The sequence below is a fragment of the Podarcis bocagei genome, assembly GCF_964188305.1.
Source record: "Podarcis bocagei genome assembly, chromosome: 15".
NCBI lineage: Eukaryota > Metazoa > Chordata > Lepidosauria > Squamata > Lacertidae > Podarcis > Podarcis bocagei.
The window spans coordinates 29608195-29621155 of record NC_138141.1 but is presented as its reverse complement, the minus strand read 5'-3'; the positions used below and the strand labels follow the sequence as shown (position 1 = coordinate 29621155).

The 12961-nt window shown below is 45.6% G+C and overlaps 1 protein-coding gene across 4 annotated transcripts in view; it reads left to right on the top strand.

Annotated features, from left to right (window-relative positions):
• The window catches only part of FLI1 (Fli-1 proto-oncogene, ETS transcription factor), a 118887-nt gene that overhangs the window by 83667 nt on the left and 22259 nt on the right, over positions 1–12961 (top strand). For all 4 annotated transcript variants that reach the window (XM_081172631.1, XM_081172630.1, XM_081172632.1 and 1 more), the window contains 2 exons: positions 1586–1789; positions 7422–7490. In XM_081172631.1, the coding sequence (XP_081028757.1) occupies positions 1586–1789; positions 7422–7490 (273 nt within the window). The remainder of the gene's footprint in view (positions 1–1585; positions 1790–7421; positions 7491–12961) is intronic.

Genomic DNA, 12961 nt, shown 5'->3' with positions numbered 1-12961 from the left:
TTTCGGGTTTGAACCCCACGTTGAGCAAAATATTCCTGCATTGCAGGGGGTTGGACTAGATGACCCTTGTGGTCCCTTCCAAGTCTACAAATTCTACGATGCTATGATTCTAATCTCTTCAGCATCTGAAACTGATGGCTCATTGATAGGAATAACACCCCCCCCAACAATCTTTCGGTGCTTGTTTGCATTTTCAAGTGCCCAGATCCCCCCCCCCACTTGCTTAGTTGCAGTCCTTACAACAACCCTGTAAAGTAGGTCAGTGTCATTATCCTGAATATCACAAACAGGGAAGATTGAAGCTGAGAGGGAGTGCCTTTCCTAAAGCCAAGTGGTGAGTTCGTGGCAGAGGCGGGATTTGCACTGTGGACTTTCCCAATGCATAGCTCAGTCTCACAATCACACAGGGAAAATGTCCTTAGCTACCTGTACATTGACGGAGCAGGAAAGCTATGGGGGGGCATGATTCCGGGCAACCCCCCCATGACTTTGGACTACAACTCCAATAATCCCTGTTCATAGGCCATGCTGGGTGGGGCTGATGGGAACTGGAGTCCAGCAGCATCCAGAGGCCTTCACAGGTTGCTCATGCCTGCCCTAAACAATCTGGCCCAACTTACCTGCAGAACTGTCTTCACTCCTGTGATCCACTGTGACCTACATAAGAACAACGGTGTACAGAGAAATGTTCTCAGTGGCTGCTCCCCAGCTTCAGAATTTTCTTCCCCTGGAGACTCTCCAAAGCCAGAGCCTGTGCATCTTCTGGAAGTGGTGGTTTTATTCAAGCCAGTAGCCAGGATGTGATTGTTATTGCAGGTTTTTACAGCAAAGCATAATTGCAGGTTTTACAGCAATTAAGCGGTACATAAATTTTGTTGAATCAATAATAAACACATTGGCATATAATCCACTCTGAACACTTGGAATCTCAAAGGCTATACACATTGTTGCAGGGAGGAGGATAACAGCTTCACTGTTGCTCTAAAGCAGGGGTGGAGTGGGGGGCTTTTTTTGGTCCTCTGGATGTTATTGAGCCACAACTCCCATCAGCCCCTGCAAGCATGGCCAACAACCTGAGATGATGGACATTGTAATTCAGTGACTTCTGGGGGGCCAAAGGTCCCCCATACCTGTTGTAGGAGAAAAACCTTGATGACTACATGAGCACTGTTCCACACACAACATTTGATATTTTCATTTACATACATTCATTCAAAACAAGACAGCTTTATGAAGCAATTCTATATCCTCCCACCACACTGACAAAGAATTCTACGAAATAGTAGTCTATATCCAGAATCACTGTTCAGTGTTGGACATCATATTTGCTGAATACACAAAGCTTCACAGCTTGTCTTTCATCGTTCAAGGTCTGGTACCTCACTTCATTTAAAGATTTTCAGAGACTTTGAGACCAAAGATTTCATTTTGGATTTGTTATGGTTTGAAGGAATTCTATAAAAGATTGTCTATTGCTTATGTACATGGTCATCGTGTTGCCTAGACATTGCTGACGTTCTCTTTGCAACACAGGGGTTTGTTTGGTTACTTATCAGTATCCCCCCCCCCCGCTTCCTTCTGGCAGACCCTACATTATGGGCCCAGGAGCATGTCCGCCAGTGGCTCGAGTGGGCTATCAAGGAGTACGGCTTGATGGAGATCGACACCAACCTCTTCCAGAACATGGACGGGAAGGAGCTCTGCAAGATGAACAAGGAGGATTTCCTCCGGACCACATCTCTCTACAACACGGAAGTTCTGCTGTCTCACCTCAGCTACCTCAGGGAAAGTAAGTGACTGCTCTGTTCTGCCTTCTTCTTTCCCGGAGGCCTGCCTGGCACGTCAAACAAAGAGTAGGTTCTTTTGGCCGAGAGCTGAAGTCAGAAGGGTAGCTGGGAGGAGAAAAGGAAAGAGGTTGAAAGCGGGCCAGGGTCAACAGCAAGAGCCAGTGTGGCACAATGGTTAGAGTGTTGGGTTAGGACCTGGGAGACCAGAGTTTGAATCCCCTACTCAGCCATGAAGCTCACTGGGTGACCTTGGGCCACCCGCTCACTCCCTCGCAGGGTTGTTGTGAGGATGAAAATGGGGAGGAAAAGAACCATGTGCCTCTCTTTGAGATCCTTGGAAAATAAAGGTGGTATATAACTGAAATACATACATACATACATACATACAACAAGAAATGCAAGAAAACAGTGTCTTTCCTGATGTTTCTGGACTCTAACTCCCATCATTCCTGGCCCATAGCCCTGCTTTCTGGGGCTGATGGGATTTGGAGTCCAGGAACATCTGGAGGGCCAAAGTCTCTCCATGCCTGAAGCAAAATCTCCCAAGCTGTGCTTGTTCTGCCTGGTTTTTTCTTGTACCCACTCTCAGAGGTGGATTTAGGGCAGCACAACTGGTTCCACTACTCTGGCCACCAAGCCAAGGAGGCATTGCAACAGTAGTGAATTGAGCAGAAAGGGAGAGGTGGTGAGGCACTGACTTTTGGCCTCACATAGGGCACCTCTGAAATTTGAAAGTCCAAAGTCCACCCCTGAGGCTCCTATCACAAAAACCTAGCTGGCGTTGTGGAAGAGCAGATCCACCGGGTTTTCTCTGAAAATGCAGATCAATGAATTGCTTATTTGTTTATCTGTTATCTCACTGAGAACAACTTTTTAAAACACCAAGCCGCAGACATTTTGTCTGACTGAAAAAAGGTGTCTCCAATTAACTGATGGAAAGATTAAGTAGTTATAGAAGCTGTCTCTGTGCAAGCGATATAGAGTGAAGTGTGTGGGGAGCCTCTCCTTAAGGGCACAGCACACATGACCCTTATGGGGGCCAATGGGAACTTTGCCCCCCATTGCTAATTGCAGCACAGGGTAGTTTTTTTTTATTAGGGTTGCAATTGGGGAGGGAAGGTTCACATGTCCCCTCCACACATGGTGTAATCCCAGTGGAAATCCATGGGGTGTGTGTGCCTAGGATGTTGTTGTTTTTTTATCACCTGATTGGCTGCAAGTCCCATAGCTGGTTTAACGTGTAGTTAGGTTTGCATGCAGATGTATGTCATAATAAAGAGCTAGAGCAGAATGCTTATATGCATGTGAACTCAGAAATGAGAACCGTGCAAATCTGTTTGGCATGGGGAGAGTGCAAAAGAGGAACCAAAGGGTTTGCATTTCTGCTTTCTGTACACCTGGAATTTGTAAGATCCAGTCACGAAGACTTGTATCCAATACAGAACAGATTTGCTGAATTTTACTGGCATGGCTAGCTTAGGTCCATTCATTTCAGTGGGTCTACTCTGCGTAGACATTAGTTGGCTCCCAGTTCCAGGGTTCAACCAGCCTCTCAGTGAGTGAACCCATCAAAGTCTTTTTTCAGTGCAACCCAAAGCCAAACAGATTTGCCAGCAACCTCCAGTTCAGCAGCCTCCCACATTTATCTGCCTCAAAATGTGGTTTCCTGGAGTGCAGCAACTTTGAGGATGTAATGCTCAGCACCGCCACGTTCTGAGGCTTCTTTCCACCCACATCTGACTTGGCAACTAGGAGAGTTGTGCTGATCAACATCACTTTCTTGGTGTTTTCCTGCCATCACAGTGCAGTGACCTGAGCTCAACCACCATAGAATTGTAGAGTTGGAAGAGACCCAAAGGGTCATCTAATTCAACCCCATGCAATGGAGGAGTCACAGCTAAAGAATCCCTGTCAGACAGCCATCCAGCCTCTCTCTGAAACAGTGGTTCTCAACCTGTGGGTCCCCAGATGTTGTTGGACTACAAATCCCATCATCCTTGAGCTCTGACCTTGCAAGCTAGGGGTGATGGGAGTTGTAGCTCAACAACATCTGGGGACCCACAGGTTGAGAAGGGCTGCTCTAAAAGCCTCCAATGAAGGAGAGTCCATCACCTTCCAAGGTCATCCATTCCATTATTGGACGGCTCTTACTATCAGAAAGTTCTTCCTGATCTTTGGTTGGAATTTCCTTTCTTGTAACTTGAATCCATTGGTTTGGATCCTCTCTTCCGGAGAAGCAGAAAACAAGCTTCCTCCATCTTCTGTGTGACAACCCTTCAGATATTTGAAGATGGCTGTCATACCACTTCTCAGTCTTCTCTTCTCCAAGCTAAGCATCCCCAACTCCCTCCACTGCTCCTCTTCAGGCTTGGTTTCCAGACCCTTAATCATCTTGGTTGCCTTCCTCTGCACACTTTTCAGCTTGATTGCTGTGGTCAATGACTTGCACGAGCCTGCCTCCCTGGGCACCTGACCTGTTCCTTTCTTCTGTTTTGCACACTGACTCCATGAGATGAGGCTGCGATCCTCTGCGCTGCTTTCTTGCTGCTGCCATCTCTGGCTGTAATTGGGGGTGGGAAGAGGTGTGGGCTTTGAGGGAGATAGGGCAAAGCCTTGTTCTCATTAAAGCGTGTTCACAGGCCAAGTCAGGCTACTGGACATGACTCCTTTCCAAACAGCTGTTCCTGTGCCTGCTTCACGACAGTCTGGTTTCTGGATTTCTGGGCAACTCCCTTGTGGTGTCATGCCTTTGAAGGGAATTTATTGTTTTTCCAGACTTAATTTCCACTGGATGTTTTGCGCTGCATCTCTGAACCAAGAAGGGCACTGGAGGAGATGGCTCCTTACTTCCCCACAACAGAGGGACATTGGGGGCACTTTAATCCACTGCAGTGAGTGAGGAACACTTTGCAGAGAGCAGTGGAGCAGCTGGGGAATTTTAGACTCTGGGTTTAATGGTTGTCCGGATGGTGACTTGCTTAAAAGTAGGGCAAGCCAGCCCTATGGTAGCTGACTGGGGTCCTGGGCCAGAGTCCTGCCCTGAAGGCACCAGGGTAAGAATTGCAGACAAGCAGCTTACAGGGGGGATCTGGTTTGCTTGTCATCTAAAGGTAAAATTAACACATTTGCACTTTCTGAAATGAAACACCATGGGTGGGGGACCTTTTCTGCCCAGCAGGACAGATCCTTTCCTCCTTACCCTTGGAGGCCCAAATCTGGCAGATGAGCTGGGTCACCCACCTGTCAGTTGCCCAACAACATAGTGACATTAGGTGATGCTGTGCTTTGAAGCCCCCAACTGTTGGGGCTCCAAAGCATAGCATAGGGATGTCCAACACACACACACACACACACACACACACACACACACACACACACACACAACTCTAAATGTCTGGGTAGTGGAAGTTTAAAAGGCAGCATGCGGCTGTTTGCAAAAGGGCTTTCAAGCAGCCCTGCACTGCAGCCAAATGATTTATCAGCTTTCCGTGGTACAATGTGAAATTTCCTAATGGTCTTAAGTACTCTGCTTCTTTGTCGTGTGTTTGAACTTCTGTTGTTTTTATTGTATTCCTTTGTTTAACTTACTCTGATAAAAATGATAAAATAAATAATAACCTGGAATTAGCAATGAGGGCTTGCCATCCCGGCACAAGCCCTTTAGAATGTAAAAGTTGTCAGTTAAGGATTCCAGGTCTGGTATTTCTGCTGGTCTCAGTGCCCTTAAAGTCTTGATGTCTGCTTCGTTCTTGCTCCCCCCCCCCGCACACATTCCCCTCCTTTTTTCATTTAAGCATCTTAATAGGAAACACATTTTTCTTCCTTTTCTGGTGTTCCCAACTAGAAACCTCAGACTGCTGGGCAAAGGTGAGAACTTTCAGCAATAAACCTGGGGCGACTCTCTCCCTTTTGACGGCCACAACTTGTGCTTTTCAGCAGAGAGTGGCCCCTGTTTTATCTGACAAGTTCACTTAGGCGGGAATTCCCCCTCTCCCTCGCCAGCCCCACTCCCTGCCCCACCGTCTGCAACTTCAGCCATGTAGGCTGGCTGTCTGATCACTGGGTCTTGGGGCACTGGGCTGGCTGGCTGATGCTGTTGTACTGAACATCGAAATCTGGATCCGTTTCCAACCAGAAGCCAGAAAACGTGTCAGGCATGAATTAGTTCCCTCACTGAGATATTTGAGAGAAACAAATTAAAAGCGAAACGAAACACCAAGTGAAAACCAAGGATAGGGGGGTGGGTGAGAAGTTTGGTTTGGTTTGTATTTTAATGTGAACCAACCTTAATAAATCACACATTCTGGAACGAGATCGGTGAACCAAAATGCAGCAGTTCCTTGGAATTTGCACCTCTCTGATGGTTCTCGATGCGATTCTCCAAACAAGTAATGCGCACAAAAATCTGTATTGTAAGGAGGAATGTGCATAAAAGGCCAGCATTTGTGAAAATAGCATTAAGGGAAATTGCTTGCAAATGTGTTTCCGTTAGGAGACCTTGGCACTCAAATGAGGATTAGGCAAATTCATGGAGGAGGAGAGGGCTGTTGACGGCATCTCTGCCTCCACAGTGAGAGGCAGCAATGCTCCTGAATACCAGTTGCTGGAAGCCACAGGAGGGGAGAGTTGCTATTTTGCATTGGATCCTGCTTGCACACTTCCCCTAATGGGCATCGTATGGGCATGATGGGAATCACATGCCGCTTGGAGAGAGGAGAGGAAAATCTGAGATTAACAATGCCATCCTGCATAAAGCTAATCAGAAGGAAACCCCATGAGTTTAATGGAATTTACCCCTGTTGAAGAATCAGTGGAAACTGATTTCATCTCAAATTACCAGGTCAGTTTCATGAATTTTTAGCTGAATCACTGTTTCCCAACCTTAGCTGTATCTAAGTTCTACTCAGATCAAACCCACTGAAATTAACAAACCTAAATTAGTCATGTCCATTCATGCCAGGGGGTCTACTCTGAGTATGACCAACGCTGGATACAACCCATAGATAGATAATACAAATACTTAACGGTAGTTTTGGTATGTGTCATATCGTAAAAGGTATTCCCAGTTCTCTCACACTTGGCCGAATGGGAGAAATGCCTCTTCTCTAACACGGGGGATGTTTTTCACTTCAGAATTACTGTCTTGTTTATATTCAGACAGGGAGATTTAATTGGCTAGGTACTTTGAACTGATTTATAGACTATGGCAACTGGTCATAGATAGTGCTCCGTTAAGATTAGAAGTGATCCCTGATGTTGATCTCTGTTCATGATGATGCACTTTCCAGAACACCTGCTGATTTTCCTTTTGAGATAATGGACCTTAGGGATTCTTTAGCTGTGATTCGCTGCATTGCAGAGGGTTGGACTAGATGATCCTTGGGATTATTCTTCCAGCTCTACAATTCGATTATCCTAACTGCAGAAGGGAACTAGGAAACTGTTCGTTTCTCCTTCCTTTCTCAGCACAGATCCCTTCCGAGCAAATAATTTGATCACAAATACTTAACTGCAGCATTTCTCTACCCTTCCCCCATTCAAAATACAGGCTTTCCCCCTACACATTGTTTTTAAAAAATACCCGTTTTTGCACAGGCTAAACCTCTTCTTGTCCTTTATTTTTTTCCCTTCCAGGTAGTTCCTTGCTGTCTTACAACACACCAGCCCACACGGAACAATCCTCTCGACTCAATGCCAAAGAAGGTGAGTTCCTTCTTCTGGATCTTGACCATTTATCTGAGACTGTTTTGCTGTAAAAAGCACCAAGGAGCTCAGTTTGGAAATGTGCAGAATCTGCTTCCTTGTCTTTTCATCCCAGAGGCTGGGGAGGATGTTTTTCCTTTCTTCCCCATTGTCTAAAGCAGGTGTGGGGAACCTTTGACCCTCCAGAAGCTGCTGAACTATGACTGCCATCAACCCTGGCCATTGGCCATGCATGCTGGGGCTGATGGGAGTTGCAGTCCAGCAACTTGCTGGCGTTAGGAGCTGTTCAACAGGGGAGTGGACTCCCTGAGGAAATTATGGACTCTCCCTCACTGGAGGTTTTAAAGCAGAGGTTGGATGGGCATCAATCATGGTGGTTTAGTTGAGATTCCAGCCTTGTAAGAGGTTGATTCTTGAGGTTCCTTCCAACTCCACAATTCTATGATACTTAAAAGTTCAGGAGGGCCACAGGTTCCCTATTCCTGGTCTAAATTTCAGATCCTCACTTTACTGAGGCAAAGACTTGCCTTCTTTTGCTGTATATTGCTTTTAAGTGTGGTGTAGTGGTTAAGAGCGATAGACTCGTAATCTGGGGAACCGGGTTCGCGTCTCCGCTCCTCCACATGCAGCTGCTGGGTGACCTTGGGCTAGTCACACTTCTCTGAAGTCTCTCAGCCCCACTCACCTCACAGAGTGTTTGTTGTGGGGGAGGAAGGGAAAGGAGAATGTTAGCCGCTTTGAGACTCCTTCGTGTAGTGATAAAGCAGGATATCAAATCCAAAACTCTTCTTTAATGCACCCGAGTGTGTTGATGGTGCTCTGCTTTTCTGTTTGTTGCATTAGTCAGTGCAGTTGAACAGGTGTGTAATTGTCCCCCTGTGGGCTTTTATCTTCATGTGTCCTTTTGCGTTGCATTCGTGGCCAGTGCCGGATTTACATATAAGCTAAACAAGCTATAGCTTAGGACCTCACTCTCTTGCCCCCGCAATTTCACTGTTAATATACTTCTTAATTGTATTTCAGTTCAACAATTACTTTGATCAAATACATATTTTGTTATGTGCAAATGGCTTTAGATACCTATTAGGTCCATAAATTACCATATATTCAACACAAAAAACAGCAACAATTTGTTGTTGACAAAGCACAGCTGGACATATAAAGGGCCCCATTACCTTCAGTAGCTGAGGACCTCATCAAACCTAAATCCGGACCTGTTCGTGGCCTCCCCGGTAGAGGCCCCCATCCATGCTAGGCATCCCCTCGACCTTTCCCCCTCCATGGCCTCCTCTCTCCTTCTCTGTGTCTGCATCGCTGCTAAGCCAAAACTGAGCAAAGGTCCAAAGCAGGTCTGCAGCACTTCTTTAGGGGTTGGGTTTCCTCATCATGTTAAGAGGGGTGCAGGTTGTGCAATATCTGAGTCGACCCGTGTGAGTGTATGTGTGTGAAGGCTTTGATCACAGCATTGTGGAGGCAGCTGGTGAGGAGATGGAAAGTTTAAAGCGTGTGCATCCCAGAGGCTGATCTTGGTCTTTGGATGTGTACTGCGTTGTCTTGGCCCTCATGGCTTGCCATACCAGGAACTGAGTCAGCAATCGGGCACCGTGCTTCTAGCTCTGCAATAAAGCTCTCTACACACACAGCTGCCCTTGAAATTAACTGCTTTTGGAAAAGTTCTCTGGTTATCCATCTTTTGTGCAGCCTCCTCTTCATGATACCAGAGGTTGCCACCTGTCCCTAGAAAAAACAGGATTGCCCCATTTTTGGACAAAAGTGTCCCCTGTCCCATTTGGACTTCAAACACAATCCCCGTATTTCAGCTCAGCTGGCCCAAAATGGCGGCTGTGTCGCTGTTGGTGTGGTTGACGAGGAGCCTGGCCCGGTGCGAGCGACAATAGAGAGGGAGAAGGAACAACTTCCTCTCCCTCTCTCATCCTCTCCTTTGTTCCATTTCACTGGTGCTCCCCATCAGCCACCACCTGTTGGTCTAGCATGGTGCAAGTCTGCTTGGCTCCCTCCGCCACCCTAACCTGACCTCCCCTCCTCCCTCCTCTGAAATTTGTGAGGCAGTTCTCTGCCCCAAGAGGATGCTATCTATCTATCTATCTATCTATCTATCTATCTATCTATCTATCTATCTATCTATTATCTATCTATCTATCTATCTATCTATCTATCTATCTATCTATATCTATCATCTATCTATCTATCAATCATCTATCTATCTATCTATCATCTATCTATCTATCTATCTATCTATCTATCTATCTATCTATCTATATCTATCATCTATCATCTATCTATCTATCATCTGTCTATCTATATATATATATCTATCATCTAATAATAATAAGGAGAGTTGATTGGGGAACTGCAGAAATGGGCCCAAATTGGATACAAAAGTTTGCATACAGGGAAAAAAACCCCAGAAACGTTTGTGCAGATTTGTACAGGAAAAATTGCAAATGGATGTGGAAACGAGGCAGATTAAATTTAAGCCTGGAAAAAATGAGGGGCACCGAAATAGACAGATTTGCCCATTTTCCTTAATGCAAAAATATTTCTTGCATATCTGGGGAGGGGGGGAGGGGCAGGTTTTTCCGCACAAAAGCACCAAACCCATGTTAATCCTGCAACGTGAATTTTGGCAGTATGCAATCTGAATCCTACCCACTAAACAATGACTGTCTGGGAGAGCCCTTACTTTCAGATAATTGTGCCCCATGGGATTGCAGTGCTCTAGATCCATGGAGAAAATGTCCTGCGGATCGCTCAAATGTTGAAGCCAGACATTTACTCTTTGGACGTCTGTTCGTCTAGAGGCCAACAAGCGAAGAATCCTCCTTATGACTTTCCAGGCACAGCACCCCACCAGAGCCTGCTTGTTCTCTGACAAGGGGGGTGGGGTGGGGTCTGGATTTTAGCTAATTCATGCCTTTGCAACTGTCTGTTTCAGCACGAAGCCCACATTTTATATAAAAATCCCTTCTGCAAAGTGTTGTGTCTCGTGGTACTTCCACATTCCCACATCCTGCAGCCGCTGAGTCCATTTCCCTTAGCAATCACTTAATCTAAATCCCAGCTTCATCCTGGCTTTAGAAGCCTAACCCTCCCCACCTACAGGAAAAAGAAGCAAGTAGCGTATCTGTTTCAGTTTAAGCTCTGCCAACATCTCCTGTGTGCTGACGGTTGATGGGTTTGGCTCTAGGAGATTTTGGGGGAGGGAAAAGGGCCAGGTCTTTTTATAACTTGATGTTTCATTGATTACAATTTCCTTTTTTAGATGTGTTTTTCGTATTTACAGCAGTAGCAGCATATAAAACGATGATATAATAATCAAGATCAAAGCAATGCAATTCAATATCACAATTTTAATTTATTACCTGCCATTCTCCCTAAGGTCCCAGGGTGCAACCATTTAATAAAGAGCTTAAGAATTTAAAAGATGCAGCCACCCAAAATAGAGTGGGTCCTGAAAATATACCTCTTAGGTGTCAAAAGCCAGAGTAAAGAGCTGCGTCTTCAGCATCCTCTGGATGCTATATAGTGAAGTTGCCAAATGTATCTCTTTGGGAGGGAGTTCTACCACTTTGGGGCTGCCACAGAGAAGGCCCTGTCCTGGGCATCACATGCAGGTCCGGCAATATAATATATAACTGAGTGCAAAAAAGGGGGGGGGGATATATCCAGTACATAAGGTAAAACTACAGCTGGCATACACATGCATTTTAAGACTACAAATCTGCAATTTGACTAGAAGAAGCGGAGCAACCAGCTGCAAAATATTTCAGTTCAGAGAAGTGCAGCCTGTTGGATTGATCAATAATTGCTGTAGAGATGACAACAACACAAGCATAGTGGGAGAACCTCTGGATGTGTATACAGGACATGTTAGCATGGCCTCAGGCTGGAGAATGGTCTCCGCATCATGGACAATGTCCTCTAATCTCCTCAACTGACACCTTCGAAACAGTGTCATTTCCTTTTTATCAGAGCAGTTGATAAAGACGGAAGCCAAAACCTCTCGCCACATACATTTTTCTATAAAAAGCTCCGTTTTGTTAATCAGAGTAACATAGATATTATTTTAGTATTTAACTGGATTCTAAAAGGAACCCTGAGCAAGCTTGTATGAAGTGCTTGGAGTGGGCTCTTTTGAACTCAGGTGTGCTTACTGCTGCCTGCGTAGGTTCTACTTGTAAAAAAAAAAAAAAGGTGCATTGAGCATTAACAAAAGATCTTCAGCCAGCTGAAATGCAACCTTTGGCTTTTAATTAGAAATGCAAACCCTCTTGCAAAGAAAGCTTAGCATTAAGTTTGCTAGCATGAACTGGGAACCCCACTGAAGAAAAGGAAAGAAGAACCCAGCCTCTACTTAATTATTTCCCTGATTCTTCCAAGTTCAATTTTTTTTGAAGCCTCCTTACTTTGTTTATTTATATGAATATATATGTACCACCCTTCATCTTATGATTTCAGAAAGAAAACTAGTGTACAGTGGTACCTCGGCTTAAGTACTTAATTGTTCCGGAGGTCCGTACTTAACCTGAAACTGTTCTTAACCTGAAGCACTACTTTAGCTAATGGGGCCTCCTGCTGCTGCGGAAGCAAAGTTCTTATCCTGAAGCAAAGTTCTTAACCTGAAGCATTATTTCTGGGTTAGTGGAGTCTGTAACCTGAAGCGTATGTAACCTGAAGCGTATGTAACCCGAGGTACCACCGTAGACTTAATAAAACCCTCACCTCTGTCATTAGCCAGAGCAAGAAGGGTCTGTCTAGGAGCCCAATACCCTGGCAGATGACATCATCCGCCCTGCTCATAAAAAGCTCTGCTCCTCTACCTTTGCCCTCCCCTACTAGTAGGGCTTTCATTGCATGTTACAGAAAAGGCAAGGCTCTGAAACGGGACTGCGATTTTCCACAACCAGGAAGACAAAAAGACAGGCAGGAGGCAATGAAAGCAACAAGAATGCAAAAAGGAGTACCTGGCAGGTACCAGCTATCAGGGACAAGAGGCCTGTGGGTTGTTTGTTTGTTTTTAGATCACCTGCTTCAGAGATTTGGGTAAGCTGCTTCAGAAAGCCTTAAGATTGCTCCTGGAGGAGAGACTGCTTCAAGCTTCACATTAAACCAACCTTCCCTGACATCTTAGGGGTTGATGGGAGTTGTGGTCCAAAATTCTCCAGAGGGCACTCAAGCCTGTGATGGCTGCAATGAATGCATGCCATGCCAACATTTCTTTGATGAAAATAGGGACGTCCTAAGGAAAGGTGGGGACGCGGGTGGTGCTGTGGGTTAAAACACAGAGCCTAGGACTTGCCGATCAGAAGGTCGGCGGTTTGAATCCCCACAATGGGGTGAGCTCCCGTTGCTCGGTCCCTGCTCCTGCCAACCTAGCACTTCAAAAGCATGTCAAAGTGCAAGTAGATAAATAGGTACCGCTCCAGCGGGAAGGTAAACGGTGTTTCCAT